This window comes from Tubulanus polymorphus, chromosome 3 (genome assembly GCF_964204645.1).
Source record: "Tubulanus polymorphus chromosome 3, tnTubPoly1.2, whole genome shotgun sequence".
Taxonomy (NCBI): domain Eukaryota; kingdom Metazoa; phylum Nemertea; class Palaeonemertea; order Tubulaniformes; family Tubulanidae; genus Tubulanus; species Tubulanus polymorphus.
Window position 1 is genome coordinate 24182653 of NC_134027.1, and position 26827 is coordinate 24209479.

Genomic DNA, 26827 nt, shown 5'->3' on the forward strand with positions numbered 1-26827 from the left:
GTACCGTTTACTGGTTTCGCGTTTTTGGATTTAAATCTGAAGATGTTACTTCATCCAAGTTACTACGGAATTATAGATTAGTTGATAATAAGTGAAAAGCTTAGTTCATAATCATAAATCTGGAAACATCAGTCCCTGTAATGTCGTTGGACTAATTTTCAACAGATCTTTAGAAAACTTCAGGACCTATTACGTAATTGGAGTTATTTTCAACAGATCTTTAGAGCACTCATTCGGAACGAATCGGTTCTTCATCTACAAATGTGGTGAAGAAATCTTCTACGGTTGAAGTCATCGAAACGAAGTTCGACTTCGAGTCTACTCAACCACAGAGTCGCAGATTTTTCAGTCCTGATAAAAGTGTCCGTAATCCTTATTTTGAGAGATATTCAAGTCATTCGAGACCTGAAAAGTCATCTTTCACATTTACGGAGACGAAATCAAGCTCTCAGGATATTCTTAGTTGATTTCGATTATTTCGTCAGTTTTCGAAATTTTTCGCTATTATTTCGAAATTTCGAGACCTTTTCTCTTCGGACGAACTCGGGCTATTGAATCTTTAATCAACTTTTTCTCGAAAGATTGAAAGCTCGAGATCGACCATGAGTTACTACGAGAGGTATGTTTCACGAGGTGATAGAGGTACGATGGGGAGTTCGTCGGTGTACAACGCATCGCACGGCGGTCGAGCGACGAATTTCGAAATTTCCCGCAACGATCGAAATTCCGATTTACGTCTGACGAACGGTATTAATGAAAGTTCGGAAAGGTCAACGCTTACCGATAGATATCAAACGGGAAAGAGTTACCATTCGTCGTCCGGATTCGAGACCGGAATCGAGACCGGATCGGACATTACCGCCGGCTCGAGCCTCGGTGTCCAGTCGCTAGTGAAAACCGCGTCGAGAAGTTCGAGTCCCGTTCCGGCCGGCAGTCGCATCATAAAAATCAAAGAACGGACGACGACGTACAGCGTTCCGGACTCGAACTCCGGCGCGGAAAAAACCGAAGACGTCACCGAGATCGTCGACGTAAAGAGTAAACCGGCCGCATACGCGAATTCCGGTTCGTCGGGTTATCTAACGTCGAGGAGGATGTTGAGTCCGGAAAGAAGTCCGTCGTCGTATCTGGAGAGGTACGCGTCGTCGTCCTATAACGGCGAGAGTTCACCGTCGAGATACAACCACAGCTCCGGTTACGTACGCTCCAATTATGAAAGTAAGTCGTCTGCTGTGGCGAGTCCAGTAACCTCGACAACATCGACAGAAACAACCATGTCTAGAAGTTGGGAGACCGGGGTCAGTGGTGGCAGTGCTGCTGCTGGGCACTCGTATCTGGAAAGGTATTCCAGTCCGGCGAGGTCTTCAACCGAAGTGACCGTGACTGAAACAACGTCCGGTCTCGAGTCGGCCCGACCGACTGAAACCGCTTCAACTTCTAGCACTCGTACGGAAAGAACTGGTTCCTCATCTCTGAACGCGGCGGAGCGATCTTCGACGGTTGAAGTCATCGAAAGCAAGTCCGACTTTGAGTCGACTCGACCGCTTTCGAGTAATTCATCGGAGTCGCGGCGTTTGAGTCCCGAAATAAGCGGCAGTTCGTATCTGGAGCGATATTCGAGAAGTCACAGCCCGGAAAAGAAGTCGTCGACTGTCGTAGTTACGGAGAAGAAATCGACCTTGGAGTCGACTCAACCGAGGCAATCGAATTATTTCGAGGGACGGACTTTGAGTAGTGATAGAAGTGGCGGTAGTTCTTATCTTGAAAGATATTCAAGTCCTGAAGAATCAACTTTCACAGTTACGGAGACAAAGTCAACCTTAGAGTCGACTCAACCACAGTCGAGTTATTCGGAGTCACGGATTTTGAATCCTGAAAAGTCGTCGACTGTAACCGTTACCGAAACCCGGTCCACCGGTGACGACGTGAAACCTCTTCGTTCGGAGTTCAGTTATTCAGCACCAGGTGGCGCTGCTCGCGCCGAAAAGTCGGAAATCTCATCGGTGACAGAATCAACGAATCGTAGGATCGGTTATCTCGCATCGAGGGCGTTTAGTCCGACGAGAAGTTCGTATCTGGATCGATACTCGATTCACAGCCCGATTACGAATTCTTCTTCGACCGTCGAAGTCGTGGAAACAAAACGAGACACGACGAATTTGAATCCGACTGAATCGGAAACGCGGTCGGTTACCGAATCGACGAAACCGATTCAGGCGTATTCGTCTCGTAGTTTGAGTCCGAGAAGTTGGTATCAGCAGCGCTTTTCGAGAAACCCGATGGAATCGTCAACATTCGCCGAGAGTTCGTCCAATTTCAATTCATCTTTATTATCGGAGCAATCGACGGCGGAACAGCCGGAAAGATCATCGACTTTCACACTTACCGAGACAGAATCCACTGTAGAGTCGACTCCACAGCAGTCGAGTTATTTGGAGTCACGAACTTCGAGTCCTGAAAGAGGAGGCAGTTCTTATCTGGAGCGCTATTCAAGAAGTCAGAGTCCTGAAAAGTCGTCAACTCTAACAGTTATGGAAACAAAATCCACTGTAGAGTCGACTCCACAGCAGTCGAGTTATTTGGAGTCACGGACTTTGAGTCCTGAAAGAGGAAGCAGTTCTTATCTGGAGCGCTATTCAAGAAGTCGGAGTCCTGAAAAGTCGTCAACTCTAACAGTTACGGAAACAAATTCCACTGTAGAGTCGACTCCACAGCAGTCGAGTTATTTGGAGTCACGGACTTTGAGTCCTGAAAGAGGAGGCAGTTCTTATCTGGAGCGCTATTCAAGAAGTCGGAGTCCTGAAAAGTCGTCGACTATAACAGTTACGGAAACAAAATCCACTGTAGAGTCGACTCCACAGCAGTCAAGTTATTTGGAGTCACGGACTCTGAGTCCTGAAAGAGGAGGCAGTTCTTATCTGGAGCGTTATTCAAGAAGTCAGACTCCTGAAAAGTCGTCAACTATAACAGTTACGGAAACTAAATCCACTGTAGAGTCGACTCCACAGCAGTCGAGTTACTTGGAGTCAGGGGCTTTGAGTCCTACTACTACAAGCGGCAGATCATATCTCGAAAGATTTTCAAGTCCCCAAAGGTCGTCGACTTTAACCGTTACGGAGAAAACTTCGAATACGGAATTGGAAGAACCTGCTCGGGCTGGTTACCCGGAGGCACGTGGGCTTAGGGCGACTGGAAGTCCAGCTCTTTCAGATACAATCGTTACGGAAGCAACAATAGAATCAAAACCGCCGATTTCTTATGTGGATAGATATTACAGGCGAGCACCGGAACATCTCATAGTGGAAAAGAAAACCCTGACAGAGTCTCCAGTACACCTCGTTGCGGAGAAGGAAACAGTAACAGAGTCTCTGGAGCACCTGGTTGTGGAAAAGACGACCCCGGTAACAGAGTCTCCGGAGCACCTGGTCGTGGAGAAGACAACTGCGACTGAGTCTCCACAATACCTCATCGTAGAAGAGACAACCACAGTAACAGAGTCTCCTCGTAACATCAGCCCATCGTTTACTAACACGACTGAATCGACCTTGACCTCGTACGACTTGACGGGATCTCGAAGCGGAGAACGAACTCCGGTTAAACCGGAGCCCTCGGTTTCGTCGTACTCGCAATCGTCCGACATCAGCTCCGACGCTCCGATCAACGAGATACAACGGATTCGCGAAACCGAAACGCGAACCATCACCGAAGAGCGTAAGGATTTCCTCACGCCCGATTACGTGCCGTCAAGCGGTAGGAAAATTTACACTGTTAACAGGAGCCCGAGTCCAGCAGTAGCCGATCGAGTCACCGTGGAACAGAGGACACGAGCTGTTAGTCCGCAAGTTCTCAGAGTGCGCGGCCGCGAACAGAAAAAACAACGCAGTCCAAAACTCATTCGAGTACATCGCAGTCCAAGTCCTAATGTTGTTAGGGTACATCGCGGTCCGAGTCCAAATGTGGTCAGGATACACCGCAGTCCTAGCCCAGTTATAGTGCATCGTAGTCCTAGTCCTAATGTGGTTAAGGTTCATGGTGGTCAAAGTCCTAAAGTAGTTAGGGTGCATCGCAGTCCAAGTCCGGTTATAGTGCATCGTAGTCCTAGTCCTAATGTGGTTAGGGTTCATCGTGGTCCAAGTCCTAAAGTAGTTAGGGTGCATCGCAGTCCAAGTCCGGTTAAAGTGCATCGTAGTCCTAGTCCTAATGTGGTTAGGGTAAATCGCAGTCCAAGTCCAAAAGTAGTCAGGGTACATCCCAAGCCAAGTCCAATCAGGGTGCATCGCAGTCCAAGTCCGATCAAGGTTCATCGCAGTCCGAGTCCAAATGTGGTTCGGTTACATCGTAGTCCGAGTCCAAGAGCGGAAAGAAAAGTCATTCAAGTCCAACAGCATTCCGAACCTCTTCACGTGGCATCGGAAAATATTTTACAAGCGCAGCGAAGTCCGAAAATAGTACACGTACAAAAGCAGGACGTGAGCCCGGCGAGAACGCGAAAACACAAACATAAAAAACATCGTAAAGAAAAGAAAATATTCGCGGTTCATCGATCGAGGTGGAATGAACCCGCGGTTCTAGCGGACGACGGATCGACGGTCGAAGAGAAAATAGTACAAATACGATATAAAGACGAACCGGACGTCGTGAAGTCAGAGGTGAGGAGAGTGCGACGCGTAGAACCGGCGGTTTTTACAACGGTCGCCGAGCCGGTTGTACATCAGCTGAACGGTGAACCCGGGGTCGTGTTTAGCGGCGCACCGGGACGAGTTCATTTACAGAGAAGCGTAACGCCGGTGAATTCAGGTCACAGAGTCATCCGTATTCATCGCACGCCCGAAGCAACGCTGTCGACTCGAAGAGGAATCGACGTGCAGTCCGCGCCATCTCCGAATTTTTCGGAATTTCAGCATCGCTTTGTTACGACGCAACGGCGGATCGAGCCGCAGCAGGTCGTGCAGGTCGAACGAAGCGTCAGCTCGCAACAACCGCAGCAGGTCGTGCAGGTCGAACGAAGCGTCAGCTCGCAACATCCGCAGCAGGTCGTGCAGGTTGAACGTAGCGTCGGCTCGCAACAACAACAACCTGTCGTGCGGGTCGAACGAAGCGTCAGCTCGCAACAACAACAACCGGTCGTGCGGGTCGAACGAAGCGTCAGCTCGCAACAACAACAACCGGTCGGCATCATGAAACAAGATGCAGTAATTCCGAAAACAGAACACGCGAAACTGGAAACGAGCACGAAGGAGTCTCACCACCACCGCGTTATGACTACGTCTACCGCCGCCGTATCGCCGTCTCCGTCCAACAGAGGGCGCAGTCCGTTCCGTTGGAAGAAAAAGAAGAAAAACAAGACGAAAAACGACCACAAACGACGCAGAGAGTTCATCGAAGAATACGCGTTCACTAATAGTACGAGCGCCGATAACGGCGTGAAAAAATATTCAGCGATGAATAGCTACGTGCCTAAAGCTACTGCTGGGTTAGATAGCCCGCTTAAAGGTATATTCTATATACATTAATGATACAGGCTCCGGCTATAAGCTATTTTTAACTGCTAGTTGAACCCCAGCGCGGAGTTGGACGGTTGACCGAATTGGTCTTTAAGATTGTTTTTAGAACTAGAATGAGCTTAGACCGGTTTATATATGTTAGATTGGTAATAGAACCAAAATGAGCTTAGACCGGTCTTAAGTTGTTAGATTGGCTTTAGAACCAAAATGAGCTTAGACTGGTCTTAAGTTGTCAGATTTTCTCTAGATCTGACATGAGCTTAGAAAGGTCTTCAGGTGTTAGATCTGCTTTAGAACCAAAATGGGCTCAGACTTGGCTTAAATTTTTAGATTGCCTATGAAACTCATTGTCTTAAAGGCTATGAAATTGGTCCCCAGTTTTCGTCATTACAAATTTTCTGTTCAGAAAGTATCCTTGTTCATTTGAAGTAGCCCCTTGAAAATTCCTATATTCACAGTGATAAAGCAATATCGAAGACAAATTAATTAAATGTTGGCCATCTTGTTTTTGTATATTACAGGTAGCCCGTTCAAGTTCCACGTGGATGCCGTTGATAGTGGATATGTAACCGCGTACGGTCCTGGTTTGAGTCATGGTATGGCTGGAGAGCCTGCCACCTTCAGTATCAACACTAAACATGCTGGACAAGGTATGTTCATTCTTGTTGAAAATAAGTCATGAGGCCTGTTTTATCCAAAGTCCGCGAACAGAGAATTCCAGAATTGGTAGACACCAATCGAAACCTGCCTTTGTATTGATTTTGGTAGGGCAGTTTAAGTAGTATTCATTGTTTGGAAAACAATGATATGTTATGAGCTGAAATTCCCTGAAAATCTACTGGAAGGACGTGGAAATTTTTGATTCCACGTAGGAGCGAAATTGGTGTGAAGTGTTGTTTTCAAAGTTCGGAGTCAAGGGTGACATTGCGTGTTGAAATGTGTGGGGATTGGCTCGTCTTGAAATTTATTTGGCTGTTATGCTAGAATTCATATTGGGGCAGGTATATGATTTTAGAGGGAAATTCAAAGGCTGATCTAAGAAACAATATTTTGTGGAATGGGGAAGGACATCCCCTTGCCACCCCCCTTCTGGTTATTTTTTTATCTTAAAATAGGGAATTTCCCCTGTTATTTATTTGGCTGGTAAATTTCGTTTGACTTTTTGATTGAGTGTCCCATACAGACCCACCACACCTGCCGGGAGCGAAACAGGGGGTTTGATTTTGAAATCGGAAATCGAAGTACAAATATAGTTGTGTGATCGGCGGTCGAGTTAACAGAATTTTTTTTTTTTAAATCTAAGTACATAATTGGAAATTCGGTTCCGGTTCCGGTTCTTTCAAACAATCTTCCATTCAGTCTGAACCCTTCTGGTTATTAGGTTGATCTATGCGAGCGGGTTATCGTATTTCGATATTTCGGGTGAATAATATTTGTCAGGGGTGTGTCTGAGTGGGGCTCGTTCGCTTGTAATAATAGTAATTAAGTAAGTCAATGAGTTGTATGAACTTAGTTATTAATTCTAGCAGTGTCTTTCTCTCTCTGTCTGATACTTGAAAATTTATTCAACGCCGAGCCCGTTCTCTCGATGTTTTCCTTCGCGTAATGTTTTTAGCCGATTTTTAGTGCGATCGTGAACGTATTCGAAGCATTCCGTTCTTTATTATCTGAAGTGTAAAAATCGTTTTTTTTATACCCCAACGTACGTACTTTATGAACTTTGAATTACTTTTTTAAACAACCGCGGAAAAATTACGTCTTGACGTTTTAAGACTCATCTTCATCAAGTTTATCTTACAGCTCGTAATGATTAACGATCGCAATTTGAAAAGCCTATACAAGATTGGCAATGCAGAAAATCAAAATCTTCTGGCAGGAATTTGTTTCGTTTATGATAAAATGGCAACGTTTTACCTTCAGTGCGATCTCAATCCTGGTAGTAAAGGTCTTCGTAGTAACAAATTATTTCCAAATTATAATTTGTGTATCAATTACAAATTGGTTGTTTTTTTTTTCCTTAATGAATTTGCTAACTATAAAATGAATTTGATTTTCTCAAATTTTCCAAAATTGTCTAGAAAAAGTTGCCGCTAAGCAGAATTTAGAAATCATATTAACTGATAAAGTGATGTTCATTTTTCTCGAATGAACTTTCTTCGAAACATTTCAAGCGGCGCTGTTGATACGAGGAATTATTTTTTCAAGTCTTCGTCATAAATCTTTTAAAAATGAAGTCAAGATAATGAAACTTCTGAAGTCTTTACGAATCTGGTTCAAAACGACGTTTGCCTGCGTGTCAAGTGTGGGTGTTTTGCCGAAATGATTTTTGGGTGGATTCGACAATGATTTTCATACCGACGAATACGATAAACACTTGATGACTATAAAAGCTGAGTATTAGGTATGGGTACGTTTCTGTAAGGCCAGGCAAACCACAAGCTTGGACCTATGAGGTGAATAACGTGAAAAATTGTGAATTCGATGTCTGCTTAAAAAGTTATGAAAAATCTGTGAAAATCCATGAAAATCTGTGAAAATTCGAGAAAAGTGTCTGTCAAAATATTTTGTCCCTGTTAACGTCAAGGAACTCAGAATTTATGCACAAGTTGTGTTTAAAGTTTAAGAAATTGCAGTTGCGGCACAATTGTGTCTTGAGTCCCCGTTTGAAACTTGGTATCAAGTTGTTAGCGTTTCAAAATAGTATTAATTCTAAGCCTTGACAGCACTGTACATACATGCTTTGGTCACATAATCACCGAACTTTATTTTTCTATTTATTCTATTCATGTATTAATTTTGTAGCCGATCTGGGATTTGCAGGTATTGTTAGACGTATATTTATTGCAGGCCACGTGTTCACTCAAACGCTGCATTCACGGGATTTCGCGAGCGAAAAATTCCGCTGAAATATTTTTTTTCGAAAACCTGTGAATTAGTGTTCGATATAATCTTCTCACTTATAAACAAGTAACTGATTACTATAAATGCAGCCGATAGTTCATAATATTCTAATACGATAGAAAGATTGCCATCTAATATATCAGATATTTTGCTTGTATATGTATCGCTTTGCCGAATTGATAGCAATCATACAGAATATGAATATGATTATTGGATAATGGACAAAAACCAATTTTCTTTGGAGCAGTGTGGGCGAGTGGTTAGAGGGTTGCACTCTGGGATGTCAGGTCATGGGTTCGAACCCCGTACATTGCCGTAGTGTCCCCGACATTGCACTTATTCCCATTACCTAATGGGTACCAGGGGCCGGTTGCATAGTCATGGCTTAGACTTAAGACCAGTCTAAGACCAACTTAGTTCTATAGCTAATCTAACAACTTAACACCAGTCTTAAGATTTAAGACCACTTTTGGGCTTAAGTCACGACTGTGCAACTGGCCCCTGGTCTGATAGATGGCCCCTGAGCGCTTAGTAATAGCTCGGAGGTCACTTCTCTCCGGGGAGAGATGACTGATACAAAGTTACGTATACAGACTAGGGGTTATAATACCAATCGTATAGTTATGTTATTGATAACATTCATTGTTGATATCGGACACTTTTAATACTCTACAAATTATTCTTGCTATTGAAACCAGTCTTAATTTGTTATACAAGATTTTTTGATAGATGAGCTAAGACTGGTCTTTAACTTCAGCGGGGCCATGGGGCATAATAACTCTCTGACATTTTGCTGTCCGTTAATTTTGATTTTGCTGTACTATCTAATAATAACGCAAACCCGAAGATGTGTACATGAATATCACACTGTAACTGCACCTTTGGGGCTGGTTCCATTGAGTTGAATACTTTTCTTTCCTTTTCTAACAAAAGATGTCTTAATAGCGTGAAACCGGGTCCCAACCTTAAATGTTAAACTAGAACTATCCGTTGTTGCTGTATGGAATAAGTTTGTGTGAAATTTGGAATAATCATTCTTATGGACAAATCTAAATTTTCCCGAATCTGGCCCCTTGTTGATGTCTAGATTCGCATTATAAATCACAACTCTGTTGTAAAACTGTGACTAAATCCATCCTCCTTTGTAGGGATTTGAACCCGATGGCATCATTAGACTACCATTACCCTACTTTAAGGTTTGAAAACCCATGTTGCCGCGCAAATGTGACAAGAAGCTGTATAGCTACTGGTCAAGTGGACTAGTGTTCTATTGGCCTCCTGGTTTGCACGCTTGCTTTCTATGTACGAGACCCGGGTTCGATCCCCGGTGAGCGCGTATAATTTCACCATCTTCTTCACCCTTTCAGTGCATCTACTCTGCATCGCAGTGTATAGATCAGCGATAGATTTTTGTAATACATTGCACTCAGCGATAGATTTTAGTAATACATCGCACCACGGTGTATTTATTTAATCAAACAAAAACTCATATTCTTTTTGATTTAATTCATAATCAGTTATCTATTCAAAGATGGCAGCACCTGTCAAACATGACGCAATAATTGTAACCAACGATACACCGTCGTGCGGTGTAGACACGCTACAATGCGCTGCGGTGGAATTTTCCAAAATTTTGATAATTATGTCCAGCATTTAAGGGTAAGAATTGGAAGGGGTTGATTGTTACAGTGTTCATTATGGCAAAGTGACCGGGCGCCGATAGGTTCAAATCCCTGATTATTTACATGTATCCCGCGTTTCTATGTTTTGTGTAGAATTAAGTCGAAATTTTCGCTCACTGCAATTTTCTCGTCTCTCCGCAGGTGGTCTGGCCGTCGCGGTCGAAGGTCCGTCGAAGGCCGAGATCAAGTGCATCGACAACAAAGACGGCACGTGCACGGTGAACTACTTCCCGAGCGCCGCCGGCGAATACAAGATCATCGTCAAATTCGCCGACAAACACATCGCCGGTTCGCCGTTCACGTCGAAGGTCACGGGTTCGCCGCGCAAGAAGGCGTCGGTGAACGTCGGTAGCAAGAGCGAGGTTTCCCTGAAGGTCACCGAGACGGACATTTCGAATCTGACGGCGACTATTAAGTCGCCGTCCGGTACCGAACAGCCGTGTATGCTGAAGAAACTCGCCAATGGGCATCTAGGTAACTTTTATTCATCGATATCCTACCAAAATTCGTTCACCTTCATTCAGCTCATTTATATCTATATATTCTTTTAGGCGAGAAGGGGCCGGTTGCTCAAAAGTTCCGGCGTTTAAATACCATAGTAACAATGAATTTTTGATTGTTTCTATTTCAACTATCTACTGGCTAACTGTAACCAACTTTTGATCAACCGGCCCAAGATTTATACTAGTCCTGAAAATCCGCAAAAATTCATGGAGATTAGTAATTATTTTTGGAAAAAGTATGAATTATTACGATTTTTCCGTGCGAAAGCTATGGAATTTTAGAAATGCGGACGGGATATTTTTTCTCGTGGTTTTAGTATTGTACGTAGACCTAGTATTTGTAGGCGTAAACTTTCAAAAGCAAAAAAACTAAACCTAGTTTTTGAATCTAGGAAAAAAATGTGGAAAAAAAACCTAGAACGATACTCCTCGTAGGTCTTTTTGTAATTTGTATCTGTGATGGTTTTATTTTAGGTGGGGCTCCACAACATGGTAATATTAGTTCACTGCTATCGTTTTGTAAACTGTTTGCAGTTGGAAAATTATCATGTCTGTGCAATACGTTTTTTTTTTCTATCTTATTTATACGATTAATTCCATTCTGCCATCTGACTGTAATCTGATGATAATTAGGCCTCAGTTGTTCTCGCCTGCAGCAGCCGGGAAACTAGTTTTCACGCTTTGCGGTGCCACCTGCTGGCCATCTGCTGCGAGAAGTCTGCAGACGTTTTCTGCAATTCACTGAACTCCTTTTAGACAAACAGTATTTCAGTAATGAGACGTTTATTAGCTCTTTTCTTTGGTCTATTCCCTAAAAACATTTTTAAAACATCAGATTTGTGACAGTTTTGTGGAAGTTTGGAATTGTGTATTTTCTTTCGTAAGTTCAGTCCAAGTGTTTTTTCTCCTAAAGAAGTTGTGGCTACCTAGCAAAGGCCTATAGTGCTTGCTATAGCCAAAGCATCCAATAACTAATGATTGGGCAGTATATAGGTAAAAACTGACATAGCCAATGGCTGAACTGTACAAATAGCCAATGACTGAGCAGTATACTTTCCAATAACCAATGACTGGGCAGTGTGTTTTATCAGCCAATGATAGAGCAGTAAGGGCTCAAATAGCCAATCGCTGAACAGTATACTTACCATAGCCAATGACTGTGCAGTAAAGCCTTCAGTAACAAAAGGCTGAGCAGTTCCTTCTGTATGTTCTATTAGCCAATGATAAAGCAGTATTGGCTGAAATAGCCAATGGCTGTGCAGTATAGGCTGAAATAGCCAATGACTGTGCAGTATAGGCTGAAAAAGCCAATGGCTGTGCAGTATAGGACCAAGTAGCCAATGGCTGTGCAGTATAATATTGTGACCGAAAATTATTTTGAATTTAAACCTTTCGCGGTTGAATAGAGTATATTAAATATAGTTAAGCAGTCTATATTTACTATAAATCTGTATTCAATTGGTTTATCATGAACACTGGACTGAACGCTTGTGGTATGATATTCTGTATATTTTTAGGACCTTCCTTAATTTCTCCAGGTGCATCATCAATCCATTAATTTACTGTCTTTATTTCAGTGATTAATTCTTCATTTTGCATGAAGGTCGTTTGCACATGAAACATCGCGCACGATTTCTATTCGGACCCCATTGTCTCTTCTTGTTGTAGATTCGTTTCAAAAAGCACTAACTTAAAATGCTTGACTCGAAAGTTGCAATATCTGCGATGTCTCGTGCGCGTCAACCCCGAGTTCGAAATCTTTTCATTTTCATGAAATTTCTCACAAATTCGCATCATCTCAAATTACATGTACCCGCAGTGCCTTTCATTCGATACAATAACTATCAATCTATTATCATCATCATGTCACAATATTTGAGACTAGAAATTAGACTAGAAATAGATGAATCATTCTCTTAAGAAGACAACTTGAATGTTGAAAAGGCGCCAGTTTCAATGACGAGGGCCTTTGATCCATTTCCACATTTTATGAGACCTGAGTCACCAATTCGAACTCAGTAAAACCCAGTTCCACAATTCTTAGCTAAGATTTGACTTTAGTTGGGTTAAAACATTTGAATTGAACTGATTTTAAAAATGAAGTTTTAGTCAAGCTGACTGACAAACTGTGATATTTTTAACAGTTCATTTTAATTAAGATAAGGTCTTCTATACATTATTAGTTCCATGCCTCACAAATCGCAAAAGTATCAAATGCTTGGTACAGTGGATACTGAGCGCTGACCTGTGGAACTGGCTACACGTCCTTTTACGGGAAGCAAATTTATCATTCGAAGCCACTTTCTGATTCTCGATGACTTATCAAATAAACTGAAGGCTAGATAGCTTCATTTGTCTATAAACCCGGAACGCAAAGTACTAACCGCGCTAATTAATACCGAACCCTTAGTATCACAGTAGAAATACCCGTCATAGACCCTCGTAGAGTACACTCTGGTTGGTGCTTCTTACTAACTATACTCATCATATCAACTCATACGAAAACAACAACAATAACATCGTTCATTTGAAAACATCTCATCATGCAGTGCAGTGAGGATGGACATCTTTTTCCTGAAGAAATAACGCGCGATAATGAAGAAAAACTGTTAGAGGATTGGCATTTCGACTCATTTCAAAACTGATGACGTTTTGAAAAATAGCTCATAGTATTGAGTCGAAACTCTCTAAGTTTTTCATCATAATTGTGGTTTTTCGTCTGAATTATAGACAGTCACTTGTATACAGAAACCAACCTTCTCAGTCTCACTTAGCATCATTAGTGTCTCGATTAAGCTGAGAATTTCGACTTAAGTCCATAGACTATCTAGATCTGGATACCGGATATGGAACCAAAATTAGCTTAGACTATGATCTTAGACTTTAGATTGGCGATAGAACACTTGAAGATTTTACCCTAGTACATATTAGATTTTAGATGAGACACTTTTAGGAATCCCCCCTTAAAATAGTAGATATAGACGTAATGTAATCCTAGTAGATACAATGAAATAACCATCCATCCGTTTACATAGATTGACTCTATCTTACTCTGTATCCTGTCTACTCATCTCAACGTCAATGTGAATTGTGACGATATTCTTTTGGAAAAACTTTTGTATCATAAAATACATTCATCATACTCCGATTTTATACTCCTCTAAGCGACCTCACCAAGGTCGTGCGGATACCCGTTCCCAAGCGAATTTGTCGCCGTGAAAATTTTCGATAATCGATTTTTCTTTTCTTTCTTTTTTTCTCGCGCGCTTTCAATTTAGGAATCTCGTTCACGCCTAAAGAGACCGGCGAACACCTGGTGAACGTACTCCGCAACGGTAAACCCATCCCGAACAGTCCGTTCAAAATACACGTCGGAGAAAGCGAGCTCGGTAACGCCGCCAAGGTCAAGGTCAGCGGACCAGGGTTGAAGGGCGGCATGGCGCACCAGAAAAACGATTTCACGGTCGACACGAAAAATGCCGGTTAGTATTTTTTCAATCACTCGTTTTGACCCTGTGTGGTGCAGGGACACTGTTCGTGTGTTCTTAACTGTGGTTGGTGAACTGCGAACCTAAGCCATTTACCATGGTTACTGGAATCAGTTGATGACGAAAGGCCCCTCGGCCCCAGTTACTGGGATTTGTTAGTGATTACTGATAAATTTGAACATAAATTTGAAAAGGATTGTTGGGGGTCTTGCCTTCCTTGATTACTGATTACTTTAATATTTGGTTCAGCAACCAGTTCCATTGTCGAGTCTTAGGTCCAAGAGTCATTTTGAATCTAACCACAAGTCTTAAGTTGTTAGATTGGCTATAGAACTAAAAATACCTAAGGTCTGAAGTCTAAGTCATGGAACTGGCTCCTGGAGGTCGGAAGGGATGTTTATGATTCTTTGACTGTCGAATGACTCCATGCGACTTCTAATCATCTTACAGGTTACGGCGGTTTGAGTCTGTCGATCGAAGGTCCGAGCAAAGCCGACATCGAGTGCAAAGATAACGAGGACGGTTCGTGCAACGTCTCCTATCGTCCGTCGGAGCCGGGAACGTACATCGTCAACATCAAATTCGCCGATAAGCACGTGCCGGGCAGTCCGTACACGGTACGCGTCGGGGGTGAACCGTCGCAACGTCTCACCGAGAAAATCACTCGACAGAGGACGGCGGCCAACTTCTCCGACATCGGCAGTCAGTGCGAACTGAGCTTGAAGATACCCGGTAGGTACACTGATCGTCATCTTGGTCAATTTCAGAGTTAATGAGCAAACCCACAGTTGTTGATTGAACAGTTTATTTTCCTCCAGTTTTGACTAAACTTGATCAAGTTAGTTGTCGAATAAACACTATAATCCGTGTATACTGTAGATAAATGAAGAAATCCCACGCTTCGAATTTAAAATTAAACGATCAAATTTATTATTATGTTTATTACGATCGAATTTATTATTATGTTTATTATTACGTTGTGGTTTCATAATGATAAATTTGATCGTATAATTTTACATTCTAAGCGTGGGATTTCTTCATTTATCTTGATCAAGTTGATAAGTTATTTTTGTTTCTCTGATGATGAAGTTTAGTGAAAACATTGAAGCTGTAAGAAAAATTGTAGAAAATTGTACGATTGTACGATTGTAGAATAACTGTGGGTACGCCTGATGATGGCTAATAGTCATTAGACGAAACGATGCGCTCACATATTTATACACTTCAATTCAAGAACGTTTCATCTTTGGCTGAATCATTGTAGGATTCTCTTATATCGTCGATTTCATTAAATCAATTCTACTTGGAAGTCGTTCATGTTCATCCAATTACACATTTCATCACGCTTTCAATTCAAACAAGATATATCATTTATGATTACTGTAATTAACTGTGTGTGTGTGTGTAATCAATAAGCAATCACGTATGGATTCGTAATCTGTAAGTAGTAAATTTCTTGAACGGAGAGTTTTTTTTTTTTACTGGGATCGATTTTTCGTCAATTTCGTGGCTCGCTTAAATTCGTTGAAGAATTGAATACACTTATGCACAAAATACCCGCAAACCCAATCTATCAACTATAATGATTTCACTTTCTTCAAACACGGTGGGAGAAGATCGTGACTCCAACACCTCACCACACAATACACCTTCTGTCAATTCAGTCTTGAAAAAAATCTGGATCAGATTTCAAAGATGGATACTAACTATAACCCTGACAAAAATTGCTACGAAAAGCTATGCAAAGCCCATAAAAAAATTAGTGACATGTTTTTAAGATTGATTCATTGCGTCAAAGGTGTCGGTGGTTACATCCGGCGGACCTGACTGCTGACAAAAATTTCAAAATACTCCAAAAATCAGAATAATTTCCAGTTCGTTTTCAATTTGACTACTATTTTTGAAGTCCAATTCTCTCCATTTTTGGGTGAATGCTACTGCAGTTAAAGATATCGGGTTGTCTGGTCTGATTCCGGGTTAAAGTTAGTAGCCGACTACATGGAAAAACTGGAGCTCAGAGGGGCCGTGTCACAGACTTCAGTTTCCATATAGTAATGATACCAATGAAACCTTGAAAAACCTATGAAGCTTGAAGTCACTTGTGAACGAAGCCCCCTGGTTTTAGTTTTCATCCGTAAAGCCTGAGCACATTTCAGAATATATACATATATATATTTATATACCCTGCAATTCATGTCGTAAAAAACTCGTCAAATTTATTGTCATCAAATCTGTCTTGTAAAATGGCCGCAGAATTCCTGGACCCCAGTGTGTTAAATCAATATGACATGATCAAGTTCATACTTAGTTCAAATACCATTAAACTACGAAATGTTCCACAAATTTTTTAACTCTGCGAAAGTAAAGACAATGATGGTGGCCACTGACCTGGAAAACTCGGAAAACTCAGGGAATTAGCAAAACCAGGGAATTTGACAAATTTTGCAAAAGATGACCTGGAAAACTCAGTTATTGATTACGCATTTCTTTGTCAATACGGGATTGTACTAAGACTGAAAAGATGAGGCAAAAAGTCAGGGAATTTGTACATTCGTGGAAATAGGCCACACTGAAAATTAGAATGCATTAATTTTGATTCTAAGCTTAAACTGGGCCAGGGTCAAATTGTCCTAAATTGTAAGATGATTATTTGTGAAGATATTTGTGATGATATTTGTTGTTTTTTTTGCGTGCACGCGTTGCAGGTACGAGTCCGTTCGACATGCAGGCGTCGGTGTTGAGTCCCGGCGGACATACGGAACTGTGCGACATCATGAACCGTGACGACAATCACTACAGCATCAAATTCGTGCCGAAAGAAATCGGTATCCACACGGTCAGCGTTAAACACAAGGACGTTCATATCCCTGGTGAGTTGTCGATAAACCGACCGGTCGTAACTTAAAATCCATGAAAGCTGTGTTTTCAGTTTGCTGGAATTTTAGAGGGGGCTGCATTATGACATCTTTGCTGCTGAGTAGCAAGGCTTTCGATCCTCCAAAAAATACAGGACCCAGTTCCACAGTTGTGAGTTAAGATTTGACTCAGAGTTAACTCATTGAAAATGAACTAATTTTAACTCAGAGTTAACACTAACTCAGAACTGTGGAACTGGATCCAGAAGATTAAGCTTGAATTTGGTGAAGTCTTCTCTATTTTTCGCATTAGTTCAATTTGTTATCAGCATTGATAGAATTATATTAACATGCGCTCTGGTAGGGGTAGAAGATATTTTATAAGGGGTAGTTGATTCTCAGAAAATCATTTTGAAAAAAATGATTTAGCTGAAAGGTTATCTTTAACATCTATGAATTGTATGGTTTTCACCATAACTGTAGTGAACTGATTTAAATCTCAGTATAGTTAACGAATAAACACCCGCAGTAGATTTGTAGAACAAATTTATTTTCTAACAGTTTCGAGGTTAATTCTAAACCTCATACAATGTTGTCACAACAGTTGTCACCCTATTGATCGGACTTGAGCAGAGTCTGCTGTATTATTCACTCACATACCTATATTTTCTTGTTTTATAGGCAGTCCATTCCAATTCACGGTTGGACCGATGACCGAGGGAGGTGCCCATAAAGTTCGCGCGGCTGGACACGGTTTGGAACACGGAGAAGTAGGAATCCCGGGTGAGTATACCTTGATTTCCTCTCGAAATATCCATCTATTTGATTACTTTCGTCGTCATTCATGCTAATTTATGCTAATTTATTCGCGATTCCAGGTGAATTTAACATCTACACTCGTGAAGCCGGTGCTGGTGGTTTGTCCATCGCGGTCGAAGGTCCGTCGAAGGCTGAAATCAACTTCGAAGACAGAAAGGACGGATCATGCGGAGTTGGGTACACCTGCAGTGAACCAGGTATGTAATCATGTAAAAGGAAATCTTCAGCACGGTGCAATTGCATATTTGTGGGATTGAGACTGGTCTTAAGTTGTATGATTGGTCATGGGACCAAAATTAGCTTAGACTAGTCTTAAGTTCTTAGATTGGTTATAGAACCGAATGGGTTTAGACTGGCCTTAACTGGTTTGACACTAACTGCTTTTCTGGGTGAAGCAGGAAGTGTTTGACATGAACCAGTTAAGGGTTGAGCTTTGCTATAGAACCAAAATGAGCTTAGACTGGTCTTAAGTTGTTAGATTGGCTATAGACCTAAAATGAGCTCAGACTGGTCTCAAGTTGTTAGATTGGCTATAGGACCAAAATGAACTTAGACTGGTTGTTAGATTGACTATAGAACCATATTGGTGTTAGACTAATCTTGAGATTGAGTATATGTTGTATTTTTCTCTGCAGGAGAGTACACGGTATCGGTTAAATTCAACGACGAGCACATCCCCGATTCGCCGTTCAAAGTCTACGTCAGCCCCGAGAATAAGGAAGCTCGTAAGATCAGCGTGCTCGCTCTACAAGACAAGGGTCTGCAGGTACGAACGACACACTGCATGAGGGATGAAAAAACTTACAAATTACGTAGTGGAATTGACATTTCAACTCGATGCTCAGAGCTATTTTGAGAATTAGAGTCAAAATCCTCTTATTAGTTTTATTTTAAAATTGTTTTTTGAATACTATTGAGAGTGCTTGGTGAATGGGCACTCTGCCAAACCTATGTTATATCCAGGCAGAAAATTACGGGAAGGAGTAATTGGGATAGTTTCCGGTTGAAATAGTGTGTTGTCGGTCCACGTCGGTGCATGCTAATGTGGGATTGCTAGTTTGCTGTACTTCCTGAAAAAAATTAGAAAGACGGGGTTAATTTTTATTAGATTCGGGTTTAAATTTGTAATGACGCGGTTTGCGTAATTCGTTCTCTCTCCGATTTCAGCCCGGACGACCGGCCGCGTTTACGCTCGATATGAACGGAGCGAACGGCGAATTGAAAGCGTTCGTCGTTTCGCCGTCCGGCGCCGAAGAGGAAGCTCTCATTCAACCGATCGACGATGGTACGTGCGTCGCTAATTTAAACGATCAGAATTTTTCTCTCGTTAATCGCTAATTATTAATTGATAGAATTACGTGTAGAGTATTCCTTTACGCCGATAGCGCGCGCAGCGAAAATAACAATTTCGATACTCAGTTCGCCCACGGACTCATAAGGCCTTATTTAACCCTTTCGGTGCTGACCAATTAATTCCCTCAAGTGCTGGAGATAATTCGTAAATGTTTGAAAAATTCCCCACTGCATCAAATAGCAGGCATCAGCTGTAATGTGTCTGCACTGCGGTGCGGCGTATCGTTAGTTACTTATTTCTAACTGTTTGTCAGGTGCTGCCATCTTGCATTAAAGATGATAAACGTTCACGAATTACATCAATAGCTAAGTCCATCACTGATTTACCCACCGCAATGCGGTTTAGTCGCACTAAAAGGGTTAAAACTACTTGAATATGAATTCACCTTCCAGAATTCCACCAGAAATATCAAATTTTTTCAGTACTCCGTTGCATTTCGTCATAATTTTCCCCCAAAAACATTTCCAAATTTTCTTCTTGATATTTCCATCAGTATTTTCGAGGTAACGATTTGCACAAATTTAATTTTCATCGTTTCTCGCAACATCTGAATTCAATTCAACACAATTTTCATTCCTTTCTTTTCCGCAGTCCTTCTAAGATCTCTTGTGGAAAATACTTGTGTAATAGAAAAAAATTGTTTTTATTTTTTCCCCTTTTCCCTTCCATATTATGACGCCTTAGAGAAACTATTATTTCAGTCGTCAGTTTAATCGCCGTTCGCCGTTCTTTTTCTGTATTCCATATTATCAAAACAGGGCCTTAAACGAAATAGAGTCCACGGAGCTTTTCACTTGTTTCACGATTGTGTACTTCTGAACAAGAGTTACAATCTACTGTTGCAATTAGTGTTTCTTGTTTTCAAGCAGAGCGCTCAAAGTCACGAAACAAGTGAAAATCATTTTATGTTTCGTGTTTTTTTTTTCATTCGTGCTGCGCGCGCTAGTCCTTAGTGTAATCTCCCCCGAAAGCATTCATATTGTTCACCTTACTCGCTCTAGATGTTAATTCTCGTTTGAAACAAATCCTTCGGAAAAGATCGCTGCCTTCGTAATTCCCCCAATGATGTCATCAAATTAACTGCAGGGACAAGCGGTTTACTCAGTTTCAAGTTGAATATAACCAACCGGAGTTTTTAAGGAGATAGCCATCCTTTCCGCAGAAGGGTGCCCGTGCGTCTAGAATAAAAAGTGATTCTTTGGGCCGATTTTGAAATTGATTTTGATTTACGAAAGTTATGCGTACATGTAATTAATTGAAATGTAATTTGAAACGTAATTTTTTTTTTTCAATCTCGAAATCCTCAGTTCAAATTTGTAAGTAACGCTAAAACCTGACGGTTGAAATCCCCTCTGAATACGTGCGCCTTCCCCTTATATACATCACATGCATATTCAACTCAGCCCCCCTACCCCCCATATACCCCCCATGTACAGCAGAGTGGTGTGTGGCTCCTTTCCTCTTCCTACCTCTCTCTCTCTCTGCCTGGTTTTGAGACCCTTTCCTTCAAATATGAAATTACGCCCTTAAAGTATATCATTTTTCCTATGATACCTATTATTACTTCCACTTCGTCGTCCTAGAATGCTGGTTATATATTATCCCGGGCCAGGTTTTATAAACCGGTATCATGCTTGACCCGGGAGTTAACTCAATCGGCGATAATGAATTTAGTTAACAAGCCCTGAGTTAAAGTTGACACCGGTCTTTAAAACCGGCCCGTGCTGAGTTTGAAACGTTTGACAGGGTTTTTGTATCGGCGTGTAGCATTTTCCCCGATCCCGCTATTTCCCTGCGAGCTGTGTCTACGTTCGAGTTTTAATCCGAGGCAAGTCGAATTTCAACTCCGACGTTTTCGAACTCGACCGTAGATGTAGCTCGCAAAACATCCCACGTGGTGCCGGCTAATTTCTGAAATGACCTCCCTCCATAATTTGTCGTAAGATATATCGAACGACGGTTTCGATTTCTTGAAGCGTCAGCCGCGATCACACGCAAGCGTTAGTGATTTATGTATGAGACGATTTGGCACGGGTCTAATTCGGCCTGCGCTTCAGAAGAGCGCATATTCACACGTAAATTTCTCGCCCTAGAATACTAGAATACTAGAAACTATCGAAATTATGCTGCGGTAAGTGTCACTAAAGATAATAAGATAGAAACCCACTATTTACAGATTGAAAGAATTTAAAAACCAGAATTTATTTATTTAATCAAAAATATATAAAAGACACGACGTTTCGATCTCACCGTAGAGATCATCGTCAGGTGTGAGATCGAAACGTCGTGTATTTTATATATTTTAGATTGAATAAATAAATTCTGGTTTTTAAATTCTTTTAATCTGTAAATAGTGGGATTTTATCTTATTATCCGTTCACCACGTTTGAGTGTGGTTATCGTTCGAAACATGAAAATATTTGACGAGAGAAATCCCACGACGATTCAGACTTTATTACGAGAAACGTTTCGGCTAAACACTATTAGCCATCATCAGGCGTACTGATGATGGCAGTACGCTTGATGATTCTATTCAAGAATTTTTCATCTTTGACTGAATAATTGTGGGATTTCTCTCGTCATCCGTCCAGGGATGAAAACGGCCCATATTGAAAAAGTCGGAAAATATTTTCAAAAAAAAAGAATTTTTCAGATTTTTTTTTTTTTGGAACAAAAATCAGTAACTTTTAGCCAAAAAACTTACTTCCTTTTGGTCAAAATGTAAATAGTTAGGGCCTGAATTAGAGCCGCTTTTTGAATGAGACGCCATATTGGTTTCTCCGACTCCGCAGCTGTGCTAACAACTGCCGAAAACCATCTTAAGGAGCAAATTTGCCCCGATTGATGAACGCTTGTGCGATCGCGGCTTGCGTAGCTCGAAATACTTACAACAGGTAAAGGACTATATGAATGAGATATGTGTAATTTATTTCAGCAGATGAAGGAGAGACCGGTAAGATGTTCGTGTGTGTAGGAGCTCTATCAAATAACAATAAATTGGCCTAGGAAGATGAATTTTAACCAGAGTTATCGAATTCATTATTATCATTATTATTATTATTAGTATTTTTATGTAGGGTTCGATATTAAAAAAAGATAGAGCGCTTCCGCCTATTAAACGAGCACAGTTTCAAAGCGATGATGATTAAGAGAAACATTTTAACATTTCGAAACGTGAATATTGTTTCCAGAGCTCGGTTCCACCGGTTGTAGGGTTGAAATTCCAAGTTCTAGATTCGATGAAATGAACTAAGTTTAAGTCGAAAGTCAAATCTGACCGACGAATGTCCATAAGTCGAGTTATTGAAAACTCTCACAGTTGTGGAACCGAGTCTGGATTTGTGCAGTATAGATTTTAGGTGAATTGAATAATGCTTTTTACACGATCGATTTGTAAATCGACGATGCTTTCAGCTTGATTTGGTGTGGTACATGAATTCATGCTATATCTTCGTTCTTTTCATTCGTAGTTTTTTCATCGCTTTCATTTGCGTTATCATTATCGCATCGACTCTGTGGTGTTCAGGGTCTAGTTTTATCGACGAGGCATCAATCGGCGGCCTGGACCGTGCGCTTCCTCAGATATTCATACTTCAAATTTTATATTGTCGACACTTCAAACATATTGAAAATGTACTAGACACTCCAGACATAAGACATTTTATCAGCACACTTTGACAAACTGATTGTCCACACTTTACATGTGTTCAGGACTTTACCATAGACATTTTTAATTGAAAATGAACTACAAACACCAGACATTAGACATTTTATCAGCTCACTGACAAACTGATGTCCACACTTCACCCTACACTGGTGAATGAGAGAAGTGGTGGTTCCAGGCTGCATATTGACTCAATTGAATGAAAGTTTACACGATAAACCTTCGAAATCGAATTTGGAAATGAAAAAACTCATAACTGGCTCCACAGGTCTATGTGAAACTGCATTGTACTCTTTACGTGATAAAAATATTTCATTAAGAGTTCAGTTCTTCTATTTTCATTTATTCCCTGAAGATTTATTAATTCTCGCGACGAAAATTTATTTATCGGAATTTATTTTCTCGAAATTGACCCGTGCCCCTATTGCACCGAGAAGCATCGAGCGCGCGGTATTTATTCATACGTGCTAGCATTGTTTTGCAGATAAATACGCAGTGAGATTCATCCCACACGAGAACGGACCCTACATGGTACACGTACACTTCAACGACCACCCGATTCAAGGAAGTCCGTTCAGAATAATGGTCGGAAAGTTCATGGCCGACCCCGGTATGGTTCACGCCGCCGGCGAAGGTCTCGTCAGAGGTCAAACAGGTAAACGAAACACCGATGATACGCGCCCAAATTTTGTATGAATTTTAACTAGTCATGGCGAGTGCTCCAACTGGGTACTGGTGAAATCAAACTCTCCTTGCTCAATTCAGAACAAGTCAATTGTTCCCTAATGAATACTGGTCACCTCTTCCTAATCAATGCTGGTCAATTGATTTGCTACCTACTCGATACTGGTCAAGCTGACCACGCGCCTTCCATATTTGGTTATGGTTTGGTGAAGTCAACCACATGTCTCAATTGAAATCCCTGCCCTTCAATTTGGGTAGAATTTTAACTGTTTCGAACCTCTCCCGCGGTCTATTATTCAACTCAGGACTTGACCCGGTTTTTGTATTTATCTAGGTCAACCGGCCAAGTTCGTCGTCGACACGGTCGACGCCGGCTCCGGAGCCCTCTCCGTTACGATCGACGGTCCGTCGAAGGTGGCGCTGCAGTGCAAGGAAGTGGAAGACGGCTACGAGTTCTCGTACGTGCCGTCTGCTCCGGGCGATTATCTGATCACGATCAAATACGGCGGCAACTTCCACATCGTTGGCAGTCCGTTCAAGGCTCATATTACCGGTAAGATTTTCTCCTTGAGTATTTTTCTCTTATGTGTGTTAAACGTTAACCCACATCTACACCACAGTGCGGTGTATAAATCAGTAATTGACTTGGCTAGTACATCGCATTGTAGTGTATGGATGTTACTGGTATTTGAAATTAGTAATTATCTCTATTGAAAGATGGCTGCACCAAACATTATAAATATTAACTAATGATACACCGCACTACGGTGTAGACGCCATAGCATGGATCCCATTTTACATTGCACTGGGGCAGAATTTTCACATTAGATCCATCATTTAAGGGTAAAAATTAGTCCCTGAGAGAGTTAAGTCTGTGTGAAGTTTGACCCAATATAAATCAATAATTTTCGATCGGTGCTTATCATTTAATGTTGACTATTTTTCGTAGGTCCCGGTAAACCATCTAAGACGGCCGAGTCGGCTCATATGGCCGTCGAAACTGTCGTCAAATCCGCCGAGGCCAGCAAACTGAACCAGTTCAAGGTCGCCGATTCTCATCCGGATAAGGTCAACTGTAAAGGTCTCGGTTTGAAGAAAGCGTTCATCAACAGACAAGCTCAATTCACCGTCGAAACGAAAGATGCCGGTAGGTTTGAAATTCAAATAAAACATGAATCGGCTTAAGATTTGTCTTTACGAATGAGTCACAATACTAAGGCCTTTTTATGAACACTCGATTAGTATATTCGAGTATGCAAAACGTTTTTATGAGCATGGATTATGTCATAATCCGTCATTTTTATGAACATTGGTTATCATAATCGATTAGCATACTCAGCATACTCGCTCGGCGAGCAAGTATGCTGATTATCTAATCCAACCGATATGGTGTTCTCGGTAGAAGTCGCTGCTGAGTAGGCCATAATTGAATAATTTCTACCTGGCGTTTTTATCAACCAACATACCCGGTTATGCTAATTGACACTAATCGGCTATATAATCTAAATAGCTAATCTATTTCGATTTTGCTGGTTCATAAAAAGGCCTCTAGTATGTACAGTCGACCCTTACCATCAGATCATCTGCGTATATCAGTTATCTGCCCAAAATTTTACTAACATTTAGTTATTGGGCGGTTTGATTTCGAAATCGCTAATCGAAGTAAAAAACATATATAGTTGGCGGTTGAATTTCCTGTTTAAATCAAAATACAAAATTTCGTGACTTTTAGTGGCGTAGGCATTGAAGTGCAAGTAAAGCGATATGCCGAGATAAAGTGGAACTGCTAGATGGGGGGTCTACCCTAGTTTACAAGCTGTCGATGGTAATCAAACAATCTTTCAATCTCGATTTCAGGACACAACATGTTGATGGTCGGAATCATGGGACCGGGCGGCGTGCCGTGCGAGGAGATACACGTCAAACACGGCCAACGACAAACGTACAACGTCAGTTACCTGGTGAAAGAGAAAGGCGACTACCTGCTGATGATCAAGTGGGGCGACGAACACGTGCCCGGCAGCCCGTACCCGATCACCGTCGTTTAAAAAAAGAGTCGAATCGCTCGTCCGTATCCTTCCTCGCAACGTCATTCCATCGTTTAATATCTCCAGTTGTTGCCATGACGCGGAAAAAACCCGTCGAACTCGAAGGCGATACCATCGGCGACCTTGACCTCGAGAGTCGTTTACGACGAGGTCGAGGCCTTGTTGTTTATCGTTCGTTCTCGAGTTCGCTCCGGACGGAAGGATAAGATAAAATGTTCAACTGGTGCTTTTTATTTCGCTGCCCCCCGATTCATCATCGAAATCATCATCATCGTCGTTGTAGTTGTCGGTGCGTGTTTTTAATCGTGTAGGGTGCGACACTGTCTAAACCCCTTAGCTTTACGTGAAATACATACGTAGCGAGTCCTGGAAGCGCAAATACAAATTCGGTAAACCGATTCAGGCCAGTTCCACGAGCGTAGGTTCAGTTAGAATTAGTCCCTTAGAAGTTAATAATTTCAAAATGAACTTACCGGGTATTCTGACCGGCTACATAGCGGTAGTTGTGGGTAAAATTTGGCCCAAGGGTTAAGTCATTCCACGCCGAGCTGCATAACTGTGGAACTGGATCCACATTCAATGTAAACCCACACAACTGTGGAACCGGATCCAGAGTCAAATTAGACCCACACAACTGTGGAACTGGATCCACGTTGAATGTAAACACACACAACTGTGGAACTGGATCCAGAGTCAAATTAAACCCACACAACTGTGGAACTGTGAATTACTGTGAATTAAACCTACACAACGGTCCCGAGTCAAATTGAATCCATGCAACTGTGGAACTGGATCCTGAGCCGATCAAACCTGCACAACTGTGGAACTGGTTCCAGGTCTGTATTCGTTACCGCGTTATCTATTTTTCCAATTACATTTTGGAATTCGAAAAATAGCCGCCGTTTTAACAGGATTGATCAATGAAAAAAAAAAAATATAGGCGTAAAACTCCTTAACCTAGTGAGAGGATACGTGTTGTTGTTAATGTACAGTACAAAAGAAACGATATATATATGCTAATAGAATTAATCGAAAAATTGATAAAGCGAATCAAAAATTTAAATGATTGATAATGATATTATTATTACGATTATTATTATTATTATTATTATTATAAATAATAGCGAATAAAGTACTAAAAAACTGCTGTGTTTTCTAATGCGAAATGAAATGGTATTCGTAGCGTGGAAATTGAGTAGAAATTTTTTTGCGAAATGCATGCATTTGTTAAATTACGTCGCGTATCTCTTGTGTCGCAGTTCCGTGTCTGTTTTTACGCATTTGTATAGAATATATATATATATATATATATATATATATATATA

The 26827-nt window shown here is 41.4% G+C and overlaps 1 protein-coding gene across 5 annotated transcripts in view; it reads left to right on the forward strand.

The window, feature by feature from the left end:
- The window catches only part of LOC141901327 (filamin-A-like), a 90692-nt gene extending 63901 nt beyond the window's left edge, over positions 1–26791 (forward strand). For 3 of the 5 annotated variants that reach the window (XM_074788502.1, XM_074788503.1, XM_074788504.1), the window contains 15 exons: positions 6026–6154; positions 8307–8324; positions 10229–10561; positions 13869–14072; positions 14529–14810; positions 16784–16948; positions 17615–17716; positions 17812–17949; positions 18388–18518; positions 18920–19037; positions 22042–22059; positions 23255–23425; positions 23789–24007; positions 24404–24601; positions 25312–26791. In XM_074788502.1, the coding sequence (XP_074644603.1) occupies positions 6026–6154; positions 8307–8324; positions 10229–10561; positions 13869–14072; positions 14529–14810; positions 16784–16948; positions 17615–17716; positions 17812–17949; positions 18388–18518; positions 18920–19037; positions 22042–22059; positions 23255–23425; positions 23789–24007; positions 24404–24601; positions 25312–25502 (2417 nt within the window). In that variant the 3' untranslated portion in view covers positions 25503–26791. The remainder of the gene's footprint in view (positions 1–6025; positions 6155–8306; positions 8325–10228; positions 10562–13868; positions 14073–14528; positions 14811–16783; positions 16949–17614; positions 17717–17811; positions 17950–18387; positions 18519–18919; positions 19038–22041; positions 22060–23254; positions 23426–23788; positions 24008–24403; positions 24602–25311) is intronic. The other 2 variants (XM_074788505.1, XM_074788506.1) reach the window with 1 other exon arrangement.
- The last annotated feature ends 36 nt before the right edge of the window (positions 26792–26827 follow it).